This window comes from Lissotriton vulgaris, chromosome 8, assembly GCF_964263255.1.
Source record: "Lissotriton vulgaris chromosome 8, aLisVul1.2, whole genome shotgun sequence".
Classification (NCBI taxonomy): Eukaryota; Metazoa; Chordata; class Amphibia; order Caudata; family Salamandridae; genus Lissotriton; species Lissotriton vulgaris.
The window spans coordinates 841,598,403-841,620,286 of NC_141696.1; the positions used below are offsets into that span (position 1 = coordinate 841,598,403).

General features: G+C 42.7%; 1 protein-coding gene across 1 annotated transcript in view; it reads left to right on the forward strand.

Annotated features, from left to right (window-relative positions):
* The window catches only part of CARS2 (cysteinyl-tRNA synthetase 2, mitochondrial), a 465,610-nt gene that overhangs the window by 233,422 nt on the left and 210,304 nt on the right, over positions 1-21,884 (forward strand). Inside the window, exon 6 of the mRNA XM_086934744.1 lies at positions 1,245-1,328. Coding sequence (XP_086790870.1) covers positions 1,245-1,328 — 84 coding nt within the window. The remainder of the gene's footprint in view (positions 1-1,244; positions 1,329-21,884) is intronic.

Sequence of the window (21,884 nt, forward strand, 5' to 3'; positions counted from 1 at the left end):
AATAGTATTTGCGTTGTAAAAAATGCGTTGTAAAAGTATGCGTTGTAAAAGTATGCGTGGTAACGTCATATATCCGTTTGTTATCATACTTTATTTTCAGTCTGCCAAACCGTCAAGTGTTTTATTGACTGTTGTTTTGTATACATTGACATTGTTTCTCTGCAAATTTCTTCTGAGAGCATTGTAGGCTCCAGAAAGGTGGAGATGAGAATGAATGACAACCATATGTTTAATCTGGCAGTACAGGTATACTTGGTTGGTGCACAGACCTTATTCTTTCAGAAAGTTGTCAAAGGACTTCATGGTGCCATTGCCTGTAGTGTTCCCAACTGTAAAAATTATGTTGGATCCCAGAGTCTGAAGCCCTACATTGCTGTCACTTCTAATAATGCCCAGAAGGCTCCTTGGTGTTGCCCGTCCAGCTAGTGGATGCTGTAGCGACGTGTCACATTTTAATTGCAGCGTATGTCACTTGAAGAAGGCCAGTTGTATGTCTTCCACGGAAAAGATATTGTAAAAATGTCTAGGAGCCCATGATCAATAAGACCAAGTAGAGACTTGTTGTGTCACTCCTTAAGGGCACTCATCTTATTAATGAGCACTACAATCAACACCTGCACAGCAAATCGCGATTGAACCCCTTCGCCTGACTTTAGAAATTCATCTCCTATAAAGGCTATTTAGCCACTAAGGGCAGGATCTCATACACTCATACACGTACTGTAGGTGTTTCTAACACAGAGTATGGGGCCACAGCTGACAATGCTGGGACCATAGAACCTACAAGTCAAGCAGGAACTCCACCTCCAACACTCCCGCTAGTGCATTACAACCACTAGTGCCTGCAGGGCCTTCACCAGAACAGTCTGCCTTGGCAAGAAGAAATGATGGACCAATGTCAGCAGTCCTCTGTCAAACGCTGCTAGAAAGAGCCAACATTGGTTAGCCGGCTTTCATTGGAGAAGATTCTCCTTGTGGATGGCAGCTTTATGCTACTTACACCTTAACAAAAGTAGTTCCAAACTCATTTATCTCAAGTGAACCAAGTATCTCTACAGGGATTTTATATTGTTTGCTGTTTTGAGAAGTTAAATCTAATCACATCACTTTCACACTATTTAGAAAAAAACATACACTTTGTACTTTATTGTTTTCAATGACTCTTTACTGGTCCCAAAATACAAACGGCATCAATTCTGCCAGTCTAATAACGCTTATATATGTATTTCTTCTTTACCTTGCAGGCAATGTTTATTTCGACATTAAATCAATAGGCGACAAATATGGAAAGTTTTCAAGTAGTTTTCTCAACACAGAAGAGGAGCTAGGTATGTTTTACAAAAATATGTAATGTTACAAACTCTTATGACGGTGTACAGCATACATATATTTAATGCTGAACGTATGTTTCATTTTTCATATTGTTACATTGAGACAGTATTGGATCAGATGCTTAATATGTATTAAAAAGATAGGTGCAAGGGCCCATCTATGCCATGGCCAAATCCAAATGCCAAGGGTTGCTGAATATTCTGGGGGCCTGGCTTCGGGTCAACCTTATGCCCCTGTGTTCCTCCACACTACATATCCTACACAACCATATAAAATTCTTGCAGGTTCTTTTTCATCCCTACCTTCTCTCTTTGTGACTGTGTTCCTACCTTTCTCTTCCTCTCCCTTTTCTTTGTTTTTCTCTCTTGCTTTTGGTCAAAGATGATGAAACTAAGGGCCAGATGTATCAAAGGGTTTTACCCATTCTGTGTCTATGGGAAAATGTGTTCATACATATGGCCCATTGTCCTGGTCCCCAGAAATGAGTGTGCATACCCAACATATGAACAACGAATTGTTAGAGGAAGGGCTTTCGGTTTAGCATGTCCAGTGCTGTTTTTAATAATGTCTATTTAATCTCACTAGTAGGAGAGGGAATGTCCAGGCAGGGATCCTGTACATTGGTACATTTTAATTGCGTGCACTAGGATATAGACTCGTAGTCGTAGACGAGTGCTGATGTGAGACTGGGGGAGACCTCTTTCTAAATGATTGTTCCCTTTCACTGAATACAGAGAGTAGGTTAGCTGTTGTTCCCTCAGACAAAAGTAAATGTAATTGCATTTATATACCGCTAACTACTCCTGACGCAGCGTCAAAGTGCTTAACAACAGGCAGTACACCGCTCCAGAACCCAAGGTTAATGGTTAGTCCAGTGTTATTGGTTACTGTTACTTACTGGGGTTAGTCTTGTGCACTCAGAACAAAGCATTCAATGCAGTCATTTCATTTTTTTATATCAAAGAAGACACAAACAATGACCACAGTGGAAGAGGCAGGTAAATCTTTAGTATTTAGCCTTTTGGCGAATTAATTCAAAAACTGCATTTAAGCACGCTGTCCAAAACAAAACAAAACATGGACTGGAAATACACTGAGTGAGGGAGTTGTGACTGGTGACTGAGTGTTGAAAATGGTTAAACAAATACAAACCAAATCATACAATTACACAAAAAAATACATTCAAAATATCCACTGTGCATTACAATAGTCTCAGGAGGATAAATTGTTTCTTAGGTTTCTCTATTCATTTATTTTTTTCAACTTTCATAATGAGTACAGTGGCTGCTTCATGGACACCGCGCTCGGTTTCTTTTTTTCATTTTTTTTCTTCACTTTAACACTGAGCGCAGCGCCCCCTTCAAAAACACAGTGCTCAGTGTTAAAGTTATAAAAAAAAAAGAAACCGATCACTGTGTCCTTGAAGCTGTGCCACGCTCGGTTTTAAACTTAAGCAAGCATGTGCAATGCAATAGATCTCGCATTTACGCGAGTTTAAGCCATTGGCATTGTAAATGACAATGCCTTTTATTCATATTTTAAAAAACAAAAATAATAGACATTGTCATTTACAATGCCAATAGCTTAAAGTCGTGTAAATGCGAGACCTATTGCATTGCAAATGCTTGTTTTATTTGTCATAAACAAAACTTTCCTTTAACTCTGATTTTCATACTGTGGAGCAGGTCTCACTTGTGGGAATATAAAGGGATGTCCACAGGGTGCAAGCCTTTGACCAGACAGAGGTTACCTCAGTTACCTGACTACCCACAGCACTTTGCAAATGTGCTTTGAAAGGAACATCTACACATCATTGCAATGTTTGAAAACCCCTAGCTTTTGAGCTTTCCAAGAAGCACCCCACATGCTGTAGCACCATAACTCTGACCTCTGCTTAACCATATTCCCTACCCTGGAATGTAAAGCAGGCAATGCAGCCCCTACTTGGAAGCTGGGCCTCCACCCATTATGGGGCCGCCATTCAGCTACAGGGCTGTGTCTGGGACAATTGTGGGGTTTCTGGAGCCCCTCAACACAGTCTGCAGGTGCCACTCCATCTTTTCACTTGGTCCTAAGTCTCCACCCCACTCCCTGCTACTGAGCACCCCGTGCAAACCTGCCTGACATTCTGCCTGCCTTACTGTACGGTGTTGTTTATATAGCTGAGCTTAGCTATGTTATTTATAGCTGGGTCTGAGCTGTATACATCTCAAAACTGCATAAACCAATGCAACAATTTTATTACCAGAAAATGAAAGACAAAACTAAATATATTTTTCTGTCATAAAAGTTTTTTTGCTGTGCTCGCTTACAGTAGTCTTCGGTTTACATTGTTGATTGTAAGAACATATTAGGCATTCATTGGAGAGGATGGATACAGGTTACTAGTGGGAGATGTCGATCAGATCTGAGTACAGAGGTGAACTGAGCAACTAAAGTGGCGACTAGAAAAGATGGAGGACTCGAGAGAGTGGAGGAGACGAATGAGAGGGGTAGCCAAGAAATAGAGACGAAACTAAGAGTTACCTATATAGACGAATCCAGATAAATGCTGACAGCTGTGTTTTTACTCTTTTGTGGAATTTGGGGAGTTTTTTTGTGCATCTCAAGTGAACTGGCAGAGAAAGTCCCAGAAGGAATGTTGTTTGTTAGACTTGATTTTTTCGTTTCCTTTTTAGCTTATTAAATATTTCTCACGAGATTCCTCCTGTTCTTTTTGCCCCCTAAGATTCTGAGAGACCTTCAAAGGATTTCCAGATATTAATTGTGTGTGGCCTTACTCAGTATTCACTCAGTGTGCACTCAGTATAAAATAATATTGGACAATTTTGTATTTTATTTTTATTTTCCTAATTGGCATTTTCATATAGATACGTTACATATCATTTTACAACAACAAACCAACTCGGTGTATAGTTGCCAAATATATAACGGTGTAGAACACACATTTGCAACATAATTCAAAACGTGCTTATCTGAGCGACGCGATCCTTGTACATAGAACCAGAATAAATGCAGAGTTTAACATTTAAACAGAATGATGTTAAAATTCGACAGTATGACACATTAATTTACTCGCATTGCCCCACCCATGCACATATCGATTCCACACATTAATTAAATTACACATCTCCAGTCTGGGCGATTGCATCCCCGACATCCTCAAGTACACCTGTCCTCTCCTAAATCCAAGTAAGGAATGGTTCCCAAATCTCTCTTGGTCTAGAAGTGGGTGGCATTAATTCCCAGAATGTAGCGAGCTTACCTTGGCCATAAGTAACTTCCCTGATCCATTCCGTGGTCGTCGGTTTCCTCTTCGTCCCCCAATGGACAGCTATTTGGCGTTAATGGACAGCTATTTGGCGTTAATGGACAGCTATTTGGCGTTAATGGACAGCTATTTGGCGTTAATGGACAGCTATTTGGCGTTTGGCGAACAGCAGCAAGAGGGCATGCAGTTTATGCTTTTTTACATGTGTATCTCTGAGATATCCTAACAATCCCCCTATTGGAGAGGGTGGTAGCTCTAATCCTAGGATTTGATTGATCGACATGAAGACGTGAGTTCAATAGTCAGCAAGTTAACATTGGACAAATTTAAATACTAAACGTGTAACTTTACTAAGAATCAGTGTGTGCTGTATAAATGCAGCCCAGAATTGTCAGCACTTTGTGCTGCAAGCAAAATATCTGCACTTTTAAACATGAAAAGCAAAATAATTGCAAAACATCAGCACTTAGGTGAAAGATGGCACATATAAAAAGCTGTTGCAATGAATTGGCTACAAATTTCTATCGAATTTAACGTACCGAATAGCTAATGCGTCATATATTTTTGCTAAATGATAGGCTGCCTGGTACACTGCTGGTACAAAAGGGGGTGGTGATGGACGGAGCATCTGAATGAATCAAACACTCACACCCAGTCAAAAGATCTGGGTTTAATCCATCACCGTTCTTTTGCCCACTCTGCCACCCCAGTTCAGACATGGATATATGCAAATCAGTCTGACCCTGTGCCTCATGGGAACAGTCCAGCCCGACCTGCCAAGCCATGTCTTCCCTGGACCGGAAACAAGCTTCCGAGGACCGGTTTCTGGCATTCCAGCCGTCTTCAGCCCGGCTTGCTTGAATCCAGTGGCAAAGTGAGCAAGGCACAGGGTCAGACTGATTTGCATATAGCCATGTCTGAACTGGGGTGGCAGAGTGGGCTAAAGAACGGTGATGGATTAAACCCAGATCTTTTGACTGGGTGTGTGTGTATGATTGATTCAGATGCTCTGTCCATCACCACCCCCTTTTGTACCGCTTTTGGCCGCCATAAGTGTGGCAGGGTATGCTCAGACGTGAGTCCCTTGCTCACTTTGCCACTGGATTCAAGAAAGCTAGGCTGAAGACGGCTGGAATGCCAGAAACCGGTCCTCAGAGGCTTGTTTCCGGTCCAGGGAAGACGTGGCTTGGCAGTTCGGGCTGGACTGTTCCCATGAGGCACAGGGTCAGACTGATTTGCATATAGCCATGTCTGAATTGGGGTGGCAGTGTGGGCTAAAGAACGGTGATGGATTAAACCCAGATCTTTTGACTGGGTGTGAGTGTTTGATTGATTCAGATGCTCCGTCCATCACCATCCCCTTTTGTACTGCCTGGTACACTGCCTACATGAATACATTCTGAGCAGGGATTTGTAAGAGATTGCCGTATTAGTGGAAACATAGTTAGTTAGAAATTTGTAAAGTGTCTGGTTACTCCTGTACAAAGTGTCCCCCACAAGGATTTTTCCTAAACCATCAATCGGAGTGTACAAAGGGCCAGCCATAGTTATTGGATGACCATGGGTTGCATGAAGAGCCAAGTCTTCAAATTTCTACGAAACAGCCCTCCTGAAGGCTGCAATCTAAGGTCCAGGGGGAGGAGATTCCTCATCTTTGCCGCAAGCAGACTGGAGGATCTGCCACCCGAACGAGCTCTGTGCACTTTGGGAATCGTCAGTTTAGCTGTTCCCGAGGATTTAAGACTGAGATTGGGCAGATAGAGTTTGATCAGGGGAAACAGAAATCGAGGAACCTTCAAGTTTACTATTCTATGACAGAAGCATAGAACTTACAAGGCCACTCTGGCCTGAATAGGAAGCCAGTGGAGCTTAGCAAGGGCAGGGCCTCGAGATGAGCACCTAGGAATATTTAGGAGCATACGGGCTGCAGTATTCTGGGCCCTCTGCAACATTCTTATTCTGCCCATTGAGACTCCAAGATAAAGAACATTACAGGACACTACCGACACCTGGATGATTGTTTCCTTAGCCGACTCTTGCAACAGCTCTAAGATTTTACGTAGCATCTTCAAGATACCAAAGCCGGAGCCAGACAGATACGAGATCTGGTAGCCAAAGGACAGTGCTGAGTCAAAACAAACCCCAAGATTTTTAAATTCTGGTTTAGGGACAGGACCCAACTCCAATTCAGGAGGCCATCATGCAAAAGACCAACTGGACTGTTGCTTACCAACCACAAGAACTTCAGTCTTTCCTGCATTTAGTTTCAAGCAACTGGAAGCCATCCATTTTGCCAGGTCCACCAGGCACGCTCTAAACTTAGGGGCAGCATCAGCTTCGTCCTATGCCAGGGTGATAATCAACTGAATATCATCAGCATACAATACCATCTTCACCCCATGACACTCAACTACATCCGCCGAAGGGTGCATGTAGACATTAAACAGGTTTGGGCTCAAAGCTGAACCCTGAGGCACTTCTTGCAGCAAGGTGCGAGTATTGGACCTGTAGGACTGCTGGAAGACATGGAACGTACGGTCATGGAGGAAATATGTGATCCAGTCGAGTGCTTAGACCCTCACACCAGGATCCCACAAGCGTTCCAGAAGGAGACCGTGGGATACCATATCAAAGGCAGCACTTTGATCTAACAGGACCACGGTCGCTGTCTTGCCCTTGCCGTCTACACCCTGATTGAGTCTCATTAACCGAATTGTTTTCTTCAATAAACTTGGTTAACTGGAGTTCGAAGAATATTTCGGCCATCTTAGCAAAAAAGGAAGTAAAAAGATAGGTCTCAGATTTTTTAAGTGAGTGGGGTGCAGTGAAGGCTTCTTTGATAAAGATACCACCATTGCATGTTTCCAGTCCGAGGAGACTAGACCAGTGGTAAAGGAGAGGGTAAACAGATTGCAGAATACAAGGGCAATAGCATTCTCCACACATAACAGCATGGCCGGAGAGATGGGATCAAGAGGAGAGCCTGATTTTGCGATAGAGAGACGGCTGAGAGCCTCCGGAAAAGTAAAGCTTTAAGGTTAAACAGCGCCTCGGAAGGGAGTGTATTCTTGGAGGGATGAATGAAAAATTCCTGCTAGATTCAGGGAAAGCGGCATGGATAGTATGTATCTTTTCAGAGAAACAGCAGGCCACTAGATTGCAGTGTCTGCATCTCTTCATAGCTGAGAGCCACCTTTTCTGCAGTGCCCCATGTACGCAGTGCCTTTTGCCATGGCTCCACTGGTGGAGGCATTGGGGAGCGCCAGTGGAGTGTGAGTGTGCGCTTGTCTAGAAGAAGTGCTAGGGCTGCAAAGCGGTTATGCACTTAGTGTCTCATCCTGTGCTGGAAGATGCCTAAGGCACATGCTTCCCATAGTGGATGCCCATAAACTCCGTGACCTCTTGCAAGATAGTGTGTATTGCATGCCAATAGTCTTGCAACGTTGCATGCACATGACCATCGTATATGCTAGAAGTCAGCATCTGGGGCGTGACAGTGAGGGCAGGCTGCATGTTCATCAGGGAAATAACCGTTCAGCTGGGCGGGGGTAAGGTACTCTCTATGCAACATAAAGAATTGGTTTTTGTTGAGGCGGGAGTTCGTGAGACCTGCTGAGGGTACTCCAGAGTCTGATCCCACTCCTTATCATGAAGGGCCCTCTCAAAGTCCTCCTCCCAGTTACTTCTCAGTATGGTGAGAGAAGCATCCAAGAGGTTCCGAATGGCCTTATAGAGCCAGTTGATAGGATGGTGGGGGCCTGCTCCCATCATGAGTATGGCCTCTAGGACTGGATGGATAGTTGATTCTGACTCCAAGGTGTCACAGAAGGTACGACAGGTGTTACTGAGTTGCCTGATATAAGGAACGAGCCTGGGAGAGAGCATGATCTGCAGCCAGCTGGTTAAAAGCGAGGAGTTGGCCATCAGAATAGAGGTCACCAATCGTTTGCAAGGAGCGTGTTGTTCAGGCTGTCATGTCAGCCGAGGAAAAGAAACACAGAAAACTGTGCAGCCCGACCAAGGGGAGGTTAGGGGCATATACCAGTTTGCCATGGGAAAGGCGATGTATCCGAATCGTACATGCACGTGCAACTGCCACTTGTAGCAGTCAGGGAGTAGTGGTAATTCCTTTGGGAGGAGGCTATTATGTACTGTAGCAATCTATGGCACCCATATCTCACCCCCTGTCAGCATGAGAACCATTGTAATTGTGCTGATAGATAATATGCTTCAAGGGAGAGGCCACCCGGAACCCCTCGGCCCACTGGTAGTTGGAACTTCTTGAGGGTGATGCAACACCATTTGGAACCCCAGGCAAGCATACATAGGAGGGAGTTGAAGTCATTGCAGAATGTTCGCAGGGGGCAGCTGACAGGGAGGTTAGTGAATTAGTACAACAGCCAAGGCAAAATTACCATCTCTGCCAGGGCTATTTGGCAATTGGAGCAAGGTGGAGGGTTTGCCAAAAGTTAACTTGTGACCAGATGCCTGCCAGGGCTCTACAGAGATTTCCTTCATATAGTATAAGTGGAGAGTGATATAGTCGGATGCCCAGGTAGCGGATCGTCTCTCAGCACCAGTTTAGCTGCACCTTGCCAAAGTATAAGGTGAGTGGTGGTTGACTGGGAATAAGCAGATAGATCGCAGAGGTAATCCAATTAACCCCCAGCCCTGAAGCTTTGGCAAAGCTGGACTGACTGACATGGAGCGAAGTAAGGTCTGTTGTTATGACTCGGTGGTATAGGAGCAAGTCGCTCGCATACAATAATATTTGTCCCCCAAAGCCACACGGTAAGTGGCTCCAACAAGAGCTGGGTGAATTGGGGGGTTTGAGGAGAGTGGGCACCCTTTTTGCATTCCCCTGCTGACCGAGAAAGAGGCAGAGGTAAAGGGGCCGAGCCAAATCCGGGATGTCGAATTCCTATATAGTAATTGAGTGTGCACAAGTAAGCGTTTTCCAACACCCATACGGGCAAGTGCTGGAAAAAGGTAATCCCAGAAGAGCATATCAAACGCCTTCTCTAGGTAAAGTATGAGATCAGCAGCATTTGGAATGCATTCCTGGCCTTGTATATCGAAGAGGCGCTGTATGTTCTGGGATGTGTTTCGGCCTAGGACAGACCCATTCTGGTCTATGTGTATAAGCTCCGGGACACCTAGAGAGTACCTGGAAGCAAGAGTTTTACCCAGAATTTTATAATCGCCACCTACAATGGCTATGGGTCTGTATGATCTTAACTGTGTGGGGTTCCGGTCTGGTTTAGGGATGGAGACCAAGAAAGATTCCTGGAGTGACTGAGGAAGTTTTCCTGAACGAAGGGCTGTTCATACATCTCTGTAAGTTGGGGTGAGAGGATTGTAGAGAAAGTGGCATAGTATTCTAAAGGGAGCCCTTCGACGCTGGGGACCTTGTTATGCACTAAGTCCCAGATGACTTGTCACCTTCTATGTTGATATCGGGGCTGTTCTAGTGGCAGCTGGGATAGGAGGGAGAGTTATTTCAGGAAAGCGACTGTGGATGAGGCATCTGGGGGAGCTTGTTAGATAGCAGAATAATACGTTTAGAACTCTACGAAATCTCATCTTGGGAACGTACCATTGCACCAGAGTGTGATCGAAGTTCTGTAATAGGGCTGGAGGAAGTGTCCTGTCTGATGAGCCAGGTGAGCAAGCACCCAGATGTGTCTCCTTCTCCATTTACATTGGCTGCATGGGCTGTGAAGTTAAAATTTCTTACATGCTCGAGGAGAGTGGCATAGGTAATTTTCGCTTCTGTGCAGGTTGAGATGGCAGTTGGGTCATGATCTGCCGTTTTCCCCTATGATTACGTTGAATAAGTGTGGAGAGTGCACTCCTGTCAATTACCTAATCATAAACCTGTTTAAATCTTTTTAAACTTTTTGTGTGTGCCCTGTGTGACTCATGTTAGCCTAACATGTGAACTACAGTGAAAGTGGCCAAACCCCGTGAGGCGGTTTGAACTCACACAGGCACAGCTTGAGGGGTTAATAATAACAATTGAACCACAAATTCACAGTTTAATTTTTATTTTCAAACAAAATTTTCATTCATGTCATTTTAATTTTCTTTCGAATTCAGTATGATGTATTTTAAACAAAAGATTTTTAAAGCATAACTTTTGTCAAACAAAGCATTGGTTATACAGTCGATAATAGTTCAAGCAGTCATAGTTTGTGACTCAGACATAAAACATCAAATTTCAAACAAAGAAAAAACCATCAAAATTAAAAGTACAGCCCACCCGATGCATTTCGGGACTCCCGTCCCTTCGTCAGGGGCCTCAATCTGAAAAAAATCATGATCACAAAACTTTAATCAATTTCTCTCTCATTATATTGTAGTCTTAGCACAGTCAAAACAATTACCAGTGAAAACAGTATAAAAAGACTGAATATCACGCATCTATGCTACACAAAGCGGGCATGTGCCCATGGAACATTCTATGATCAAAAGCTTCAATATACACAAAGTTGCCTCTTAATGTCTCGCAAACCAGATGTAGTTCCAATAAAATAATGTATGTCCCTCCCACAAAATAATAACCAGAAAGTACCTTTTAGTTCAAGCTTCCTTTTTTAGGAACTGATTAGTGAAATCCTCTCTTTTCTGCGAAAACAAGTATACCATGCGCTGTTATTACTTGCTCAATAGGTGACTTATCCTTGTAAATATCGTGTCGTCAACTATTGCCACGTACCTCAATGATGCTGGTACGAGGGGGACTTGTTAGTAAATCAAGTTCTCTTTCAGGTACTAAAAGGGCTTCAGTGTTGGCTACCTAAAACAGCCAAAAATACTCTCATGTACGAACTCCTCAACTAAGTATTACTCTTTATTCTCGCAATAAAACTGCAGTCTTACCTCTAATGATAGTTGTAGTGCATCTCGTATATGTAATCCCATTCACTCGATCAATTTCCGCTTGCGTACCCTTACGAAGCTGTGTGTAATGCACCACAATTAATATAATCCATCCGTGCTTTCTCCCATTAAAGGCTAACTCGCTTCTAACTGTGCTTACCTATGCGAAGCGTATTCTATCCCCACACATCCAAGCTGCGGATCGCTTCAAAAACGCCAAGCTTTCCTTCCGGTATAATATTGGCTCCCAACCTAAAAGACGGACTGTTCACGCTACCCGCTAATGAAGACTCCATCTTAGAGTGGTGTGGTTAAAAGGCAAACTTAACTTAGATCCACTTAGATACATACTCGTGAAGACTCAAGTGGCTGTCTCGCCAACAGGCGATACTAATGTTGACAAACTGCATGAGAGAATTCCATACAAAATTGTTTCTCTTAATGTAACCTCAGTTTGTTCCATGAACATAATGCCCACCTTTATGTGCATCGACACTCAGTTCAACCCTCATACTGTTACAATGGCAATTACCTGAATAGGTCCCATTTCTAGTATTGCAAGACTTGACATTGGGTATACTCTATATGTGAAAAATGGACAAGATCTCACAGTTTATATATTTTAAAGGAAGCAAACCATGTCGTTTTTTGTCATTAAGACCATGTGGCATTAGCGTGTGAAGTGTTTTTATCCAAAATATTTCCCTTTGTAGTAATCTCTTGACATTATCTACACCTTGTTGCAATTGAATTTGTTCTATGATTTGGAACTTTAATTGAGCAATCGTGTGTTTTGCTAGCACCCAGTGTTCTGCTAAGCTTGAGTTGCTATTTTTAGTTCTGATTCTACTTTTGTGCTCAGATAATCGCGTTTTCATTTTTCTGTCTGTTTTTCCAATATAAAGTAAGCCGCACGGGCATTTTATTGAGTACACTATGTGCGATGAATTGCAGTCAAAAGCTTGTTTGATCATAAATTTCTTTCCTGTTTTTGGGTATGAGATGGTATCTCCTTTAATCACATTGTGACAATGTATGCAATTACCGCATTGTGTGGTTCCTGGTTTTGACACTTCTTCTCTGGTTTTCCGCAAAGGTAAATGTTCTTTTATGTTTCTTCCTCTGGTGTATGCAAACAACGGTTTATTAGAAAATAAACCGTTAAACTCTGGCTCTTCCTGCAATAATTCCCATTGGTGCATAATTATACTTTTGATGTCTTTCGAGACCGTGGAGAATTTTGATATGAATACAATCTGGTTGCTTTTTGTAGGTTGTCGTTTGAGTAGTAAATCATTTCTCTGTTTTTATTTTGCACGATTCATATGCTTATTCAACAAATTTTCATGATATCCTCTTCTTAAGTAGTTGTTCTTTTGTTCCTCCATACTCTCTGCGCATTTGGATGGATCAGAAGTAATCCGTTGAATTCTTAGGAATTGTGAGTATGGCAAATTGTTTTTTAGTGATGGAGGATGGAAGCTTCCATATTCTAGTGCATTGTTTTTGTCTGTTTCTTTTCTATAGATTCTTGTGGAAAGACGGTTATTCCTTATTTCAATCCAAGTGTCAAGAAAAGCGATGCCACTGTCCTTTGTTACCTGTGAATTGAATACGTTCATCAATCAAATTCAGATGGTCTATGTTTTGCTTCAAAATTTCTTCTGTGTCTTCCCAGATTAAAAAAATATCATCAATGAAGCGTTTGAGAAATACCAATCCTTTTTGCCAAGCTTCGTTATCCAAAATGTGCTCACTTGCGAATTTCGCCATAAAGGTATTGGAGTATGTCGGTGCACCTGGAAACCCCATGGAAGTACCGTTCAATTGTATGTAGTAATCTTCTTTCCATTCGAAGTAACTGTTCATTAAACAGAATTGCAGTAGTTCCAAGACAAAGCTATTTCTCTCAATATTGTCAGTGTTTTGAAGCAATGCCCATTCCACCGCCTCTAGTCCTGATGCATGGGGTATAGACGTGTATAATGATACTACGTCTATAGTACACAATTTACACTTCTTGTTCGCTCCTATCTCCAATGTGTCAATGTTGCGTAAAAAGTCATTCGTATCTTCAATGTAGGTTGTCCAACCTTTTACAAATTTTTGTAAATGTACATCGATGAATCTCCCTGGGCTTTCAAACACTGATCCACATCCAGATAAGATAGGTCTGAACGGTGGATTATTTAATGACTTATGCACTTTAGGAAGCATGTACAACTTTGGTCTCCTAGGGAATGGAGTCAACAAGTATTGTTTGGTTTTCTCGTCAATGCAGCCTCTGCTGACACCCTTACTTACTATTTCCTTCAACTCATTGTAAATTTCAATGGTTGGATCATAGTCAAGTTTCATGTAAATGTCAGTGTTCATTACATGTTCATCAACTTTACTTTCGTAAAAAGTTCGATCCATTACCACTAGGCCTCCGCCCTTATCAGCTTTTTGGAAAACAAGTGAAGTGTTCCTGGTGAGATCCATGATTATGCTGAAATCTGCTCGACTTAAATTTTTCTTTATTTTGTCTTTACCCAAATAATTGATTTTGTCCAAATCTTTTTTTACAAGAGTTTCAAAAGTATCTAAAATTTTGTGAGATACAGGAGCTGTAAACGTGCCTTTTGGTTTGAATTTAGACTCATCTGTCGTTGGTGCTGATGGTATTATGTTCGTGAAAAAGTTTTTAAGCCTCAAAATCCTCATGAATTTATAAAAAGCAATTTCATTTTCAAATTTTGAGCTCTTGTTTGTGGGTACATACGATATTCCTTTATTTAAAACGCGTTGTTGTGGCTTGGTCAAAGCAGTGGAAGAAATGTTGATTATTAAGTCTTGTCCTGACTCCTCAGTCCTTTTTTGACTTTTGGTAGTTCCTTTTCCTCGACGGGTTTTCTTTGTGGTTGTGGTTGTTTTTCTGTTGCATCCGGTGGTCTTGCAGTCGTCACTCCCTGATCTAAAAAAGATTATGAAGAAGCTGTAGCGGAACAACCTTGTTCAACTTCACTGGCTTCTACAGATGTTGTACGGATCTGTGGAGCTTGTAGAATTAATGGTACTCTCCTAGTGTCTGTGTCTTTGTCTGTGGCTACACTTTCATCCGATGACCCCAAGTTAGGCTTTTTGGTGAATCTTTTATGCTCGTAAACTTCCGCCCATGTGTAGGCCTCGTTTAACTTATAATAAATTGTGTCCCTTTTGAACTTACGTAGTTTCATTTCTTGCAATTCTTTTCCATACTTGTCCAATTTGATGTTCAATTCCTCTAAATGATCTTTCCTTGATGTTTCCTCCATTCTTGTAGATAAATCTCTTTTGAGATTAAAAATTTCTTCCTCTAAATCCTTGATTGTTTTTGACAGTTCTTCGATTAGCAATAGTATAAGGTCCAAGGAACATTTATTGAGAATGGCGTACCATTTTTCCATAAATGCGTGATTGTGTTGTAATGGAAATAGCAAGGGTTTTATCGCTAGTCTTAATCCTCGAGGAATCCTTCTTACTTTGTGATATTGAATTAATGTTGTGGCGTGTAGCCGTTGGTTTAATTCTTTCCTTGTTAAGAATTAGAGTGGCCTCAGTTGTTGGATAATTGTTCCGCTCTGTGCGTCGAATGCTTTGGTTTCTTCAATGAGACCATAAATCATATCTGCTTCTTCCGTTGTATACACTTTCGTATTCACTCTATTGTCCGTAATACTTGAGATTGTTTCAAAAGACATGTTGTCTGGCTGGGTGCGCTATCCAAATTGTAGGCTAATTAAATTATGTTGAATAAGTGTGGAGAGTGCACTCCTGTCAATTACCTAATCATAAACCTGTTTAAATCTTTTTAAACTTTTTGTGCGTGCCCTGTGTGACTCATGTTAGCCTAACATTAACATATGAACTACAGTGAAAGTGGCCAAACCCCGTGAGGCGGTTTGAACTCACACAGGCACAGCTTGAGGGGTTAATACTAACAATTGAACCACAAATTCACAGTTTAATTATTACTTTCAAACAAAATTTTCATTCATGTCATTTTAATTTTCTTTCGAATTCAGTATGATGTATTTTAAACAAAAGATTTTTAAAGCATAACTTTTGTTAAAGAAAGCATTGGTTATACAGTCGATAATAGTTCAAACAGTCATAGTTTGTGACTCAAACATAAAACATCAAATTTCAAACAAAGAAAAAACCATCAAAATTAAAAGTACAGTCCGCCCGATGCAATTCGGGACTCCCGTCCCTTTGTCAGGGGCCTCAATCTGAAAAAAATCATGATCACAAAACTTTAATCAATTTCTCTTTCATTATATTGTAGACTTAGCACAGTCGAAACAATTACCAGTGAAAATAGTATACAAAGACTGAATATCACGCATCTATGCTACACAAAGCGGGCATGTGCCCATGGAACATTCTATGATCAAAAGCTTCAATATCCACAAAGTTGCCTCTTAATGTCTCGCAAACCAGATGTAGTTCCAATAAAAGAATGTATGTCTCTCTCAAAAAATAATAACCAGAAAGTACCTTTTAGTTCAAGATTCCTTTTCTAGGAACTGATTAGTGAAATCCTCTCTTTTCTGCGAAAACAAGTATACCATGCGCTGTTATTACTTGCTCAATAGGTGACTTATCCTTGTAAATATTGTGTCGTCAACTATTGCCACGAACCCCAATGATGCTGGTATGAGGGGGACTTGTTAGTAAATCAAGTTCTCTTTCAGGTACTAAAAGGGCTTCAGTGTTGGCTACCTAAAACAACCAAAAATACTCTCATGTACAACACTGAGATTCCCTTCTACTGAGATTCAGTTTATACGGTTGGGATGCAACTGGTACTAAGACATGAGAGTATTTTTGGTTGTTTTAGGTAGCCAACACTGAAGCCCTTTTAGTACCTGAAAGAGAACTTGATTTACTTTCACTCCTCCCTCCTTGAATACCCCGCTTAGTGCAACTCTGATTATCACCTGTGGCATACTAGACCTCACCCACTCCCCTTGACGTGTTTTTGTCTAGAGGTTCGGATGGCCCTACACTAACATGAGAAAATTTGGAAAATTGCGTTTCCTGGTTTGAGGTTGGAAAGAAGGATGAATGTGGAAAAGATTAAATATTACAAGCAAGAGTATAAAGATGAAACATTGAAGAATGAAACATATGGCTGCAAATGCAACTTAAGAATGCTGTGCCACGAGGTGGAACAAAAAGGTGTTCCATATTTATGAGTTCAAACCTCCTCACGAGGTTTGGCCACTTTCACTGTTTTCCCCTATGAAGCAAGAGAACGCTTCTCTTCAGTTATCTCCCTTTCTAAGGTTATGCATACCCCATGTATCTCCTGTATGCAAGCACCCTTCATCACTAACTTAAATGCATCCCATTCTACGGTTCTAGTGGTGGCTGTAAAATGGTTTTCTATGAAAAATTGGTGGATGTGTGCTTCTTCCGACGCACAGAAGATCAGGTCCTCCAGGCTGTCTCGGAGAAGGTGCCATGGCGGTGTTGGGGGACATGGTGGCTGCCATCTCAGGCCCACAACATGTGCATCATATTTGGAAAGTATGCACCCAAGGTAATCCAAATGCCGCATAAGGGGTATCATGGAGTTTGAGCAAAGGAATCAGTCCAGCCAGACATAGAGTTCGTAAAGGATAGTATGAAAGAGGCAATGTTTTGTTTTGAGATGTTGTGACCTCCAGGCATCGGTTAAGGACAGTGAGGGGCCCAGCTCTGGAGTCAGGCCACCTGTGTGCCGGGTGGGGGAATGGCAGCAGGGAATGGGATTTATCCAAGCCAGGGTCCAACACACAGTTGTCATCCCCTCCTTGGGTCCATGACATCTTGGTTTTGTGGGCTAGGTCACCAAAGTGAGTGTCCCAGAATGCCCCTTGCTCTGTGTTGGGTTCATAGATTCTGCCAATGAGTATGGATGTGCCTTTTAGGCAGCTCTCTAGTTGTACATACCTGCCATCTCTGTCCACAATAACGCCAATTTCCTGAAAGAAGACGCCAGGTCTGACCCATATCAGGGTGTCAGGTCTGACCCATATCAGGGTGCTCTCCGGGTATGCCGAGTAGGTAGTAGTGTGTAGTGTGCCTCACCATCGCTTTTGTATGTGCCCCAGTTCTTCAGCTGATGTGTGGGATTCCTGGTTTAGGTCAATGTGTGCCGGTTGGCGCTTAGCAGAGGAATAGATGGCATAAATGTTTTTGGCCGTTGCATCCCTTGCACGTTAAGGTAAAGTATTCTAATGTTTGTTGTGGGTACCATGAAAATGGCAGGGTGGATTGGGGAGTTGTGGGTGTGGATGAGGAGAAGGCGCCTCCATCCCATCTGCATGACCTACCCATACCATTTCACGTGTGTGGAGCATGCTAGCCTCAGTTGTGTATAAGTGAGGAAAGAAGGAAGTGACTGAACTGGGTGAAACTTTGAGGAAACAACTTGTGAAGCCTACCACAACTGGTGAAATGTCCAAACTTGTCATAATGGAAAGGTACTCGCTATAGTTAAATGGGGAGGGGGGCTTAGTCGAAAGGTAGGGCAGTGTGTCCATTATGCACTGTGTAACGGGTTAGGGAGTACTCTGGGACCTGGTGGAGCAAAGAGTTGGCCCCAGTTTACCCCATGGGAGTGGGGTGTAGTAAGGGCCTTCAGGTGCGACTGGAGGCCCTCAAGATGGGTCAATGCTTCAGTTGCTGGGAAAAGGAGGTCACGGGAAGCATAGCTGTAATGGGGAGGGACGTTGAATGCCATGCTGGTATCTACATGTGTGATGAGACCGGTGGCCCACAGGGTCTGCTGCAAAAGTCTGCCGATAGTGTAGTGGAAGTGTTAGGGTAAAAACAACACCGAGATTCCCTTCTCCTGAGATTCAGTTTATACGTTTGGGATGCAACTGGTACTAAGACCCAAATGACTAAGCAGACACAATCAATGAAACAGTGATCTAAATCAAATATAAAAAATAAAATGATATGATAATCAAAAGAGTTTCCTGGTAGCTAAATTACAAATTTATGTACACTCTTAACCATAGAAAAGCAATTATATCACTGTAAATGACAGATTCTAAAAGGGAATTCTGTATAAAAAGAGATGTTTTTATTGTTACTATTTAGCTAAAGCAATGTTTCATACATAAAAATATCATGGACTTCATGTGTTTGACTAATTCACATTATTAAAAATATTTTATTAATTCAGAAACATTTGTTGAAAACACATTATTAAAAACAAAGCAAAAGAACAAACTGTTGATGCGGCGTTTCAGTGTACAGACATGAAGATGTGTGGGCTAGTTTTTTCATCCGTGGATGCTGTAGTGAAACCTAGGTTGGCCGCTGCTTGTAAATCTTTTTTGTGATCCACCATAATTTGTTCAAGGTCTGACAAGGCGAACAAGGATGGACCGAGATTAGTGTTCACTCGCGCCTAACCCTTATGGCATCGCCGACGGCGTGATGAGTGCAAGGGAGGGTCGAGAACGAGACAGAAGGTGATCTCCACTACATTTTTCCACCCAGTCCCAGGTGTATTTAGGGTCTGTGAGGAATGTAGTAGTTTCATTGGAAATGATCTTCATATGTGCAGGAAACAGCAGCGTGTACTGGACCCCCAGCTGGCGGGTCCTCTATAGTGTATAAAAGTGGGTGAGATCCGCCATCAGGGTGAATGTCTTGAACCAGGATTCCAAGTAGGAGAGGTGGTCTTGTCGCTTGTCTCCCTCAGCAGGCAAAAACTGGATTTTACTCCTCTGCGAGTGCCACTCCACATCCTCCACTTGGTCTTTAAGTTGCTGGACTCTGGCTTGTAGGTCTTTGGTCGCTGCCTGGTTGTTGGTTGCCAAGGATTGTATGGTAACTAGGGTTTTTTTCTCCATCTGATACTGTTTAGTGTTCCAAATCTAGTTTCCATTGAGATTCTGGAGTGTTCAATGGCTGCCTGTACCTGATCCAGCTTATCAGACACGGAGATAGATTGGAAGGCTCCCGGCAATGGGGTGTCCGGCATGACAGAGGGAGGAAGGGCTGTGGCCGGAGGTTGCACCGATGCAGCGGAGGGCAGTTGACCCATTGTGTACTCCTTGGGGGGCGCGGAAGCTGGCCAGCAGGGCAAAGGAGGACAGGATAATATGTACAGAGGGGGAGATGTCAGCGTCTTACGGGGGATGGGTATCCCCGTTCCTGAGGCCCAAGCCATCAGATTCGAGGAGGTGATTCTCCCGTGATGAGGTGTAGCAAAGGTTGCTCGAATGAGGGGCCTTTGAGCCCAGGTTCCTTAGGTCTTGCAGCACGACCATTAGAGTTACGATCAGCCAGAGTGATTCCCCGTCCCTCGGGTCCCCTGGCTCCAATTATGAGGTCAAGGGGGGTCTGTACTTGTTCGCAGAGCTGTCACCAGCACACCCCGATCTGGGTGCCGAAGCGGGGGGGGCGGTTCGCAAGGCTAGCCACCGCGTGCCCCATTGTGGGTGCCGAATTGGGCAGGGGATCCGGATCATCTTCCCGTACAGGCATGGACGATTCAATATCTTTCTACACTCCGACAACTCCATCTGCTTTACCTACTCATGTGTCACCTGTTGATAAAATCCCAACTTTATGGTGTGGTGACCTGGCTAGAGGTTCTTCGAAATTGCACATCCCGTTAAAGGTCTGTTATATTAGAGACTTTTCAATCTAGAGCCATTCCCAAACCTCTCTTGCCCTTGGTTCTAGGACTTCTGAAAATTGTGGTGAAGAAATTCCTCACTCCAGTAACAATAAAGGCAGCGTGACTACACCTGATCAAAAAAAATATAGACCTCCTCAACAAGTCCCAGACGTTCTCAAATCAGATATGAAACTGACTTCTATATAGTAACTAGGGTGAGATGTCAGCATACCTCTGCTCCGGAGGCAATCTCTCCACAGAAGAAAGGAAATGCCTGAATGCAATTGGCAGAAAAATATGTGAAACAGTGGCTATTCACCCGAAAGATGCCAGCATGACTGCTCTCCTAGGGAGGTACCATAGGAAGATTTGGAAAGGAATTAAATCCTTCTTTGATGACCTGCCTAGACACTGGCCAAAAGATTTTCAAGAATTGCTCGAGATTGTTTCTTGGTATCAAACGTGATTATAAGCGTGACAGTGGATTTGGCTGAGCTAACTACAATGGATCACTGTAATTGTGCTTCCATCAAAAAATCGTCATGGCTTCCATTAACCACCGTGAAGCCAAATGCGAAACTAAAGATTATGATCCTTCTTTTCTTGGGATGTTCCTTATTCGGAAAGCATACCATGGAGGAATTGCTTAAAATGAAGAATAATGCCTTGGAGAGACAAAGGGGTTCTTTAGGCAACAGTACAAGACCAGAGATAGGAAGTACGATCCATGGAGGGCTCAACTCCTTTACAAGCCATACCAGCTGCAACACCATCAACAGCTAGCTCAGCGATGCTAGCACCAGCAGTAGATCTCCAAGTCCACTCCTTGGCATCTCACGATAACAAGCAGACATGGGATGTTATTAGAAAAATCCATCCCTGAAAATCTCTCTGCCATACTCCCTTTAAACGATGCCTTTTCAGGACCGTAAATGATAAATAAAAGACCTCAGAGCTGACAACCCAATGCAGTAACCACCTAAGTGGATTATGGGCATAAGAAATGCAATAAAGGGACCTGCAGAGCAGTTCAAAGCTGCCAGTTTAATGAAAACTATAATCTGCTCGCCTATCTCTCACACTTCTTCATGCAACACACTGATAAGTGCTGCATCCCCTAACACAGTAACTGCACGTCGGTGATCCTCACACAACAGACACAGAAACACTTCTTACAAAGGATTAAAACAAAACAACACACCCTACACAGAGTAGCGTTCTACCCATGTAGGCAATTGCTTCCGCGCTACACATCTGGGGGTAGTAATTGTTATATAAATGTTACAATCTAATGCAATGTAATAAATTCAGACAGAAAATTACAATGAGCCTGACCCCTCTTCCATTTTCCACTCCAATAGCGAAGCAGAAACTCTCCGTCAGGAAAAGTGGGCTCCTCTCACAACAGACAAATGAGTGCTAAATATTGTCAGTCATAGATACTTTCTACTTTTCAAGACTTAACCAAAACCAGGCCCTCCAAAATCAACATTGACGCACCAAATTGCAGTCCTGAGAAACGAAACTTCAGTCCTATTAAAGAAATGTGCAATAGAGCTGTTACAGTCTCAGCAAAACGGACAAGGACTTTACTCCAGGTACTTTCTGATTCAAAAGCAGGCCCAGAACAGGAATACAGACCTATTCTAGAAATACAATTTACTAACAAATACATCGAGCGAGAATATCTGATGCTTCTGCTGCGTCAAATCTATCCACATATGAATGCAAACAAGTGGAAGTGTT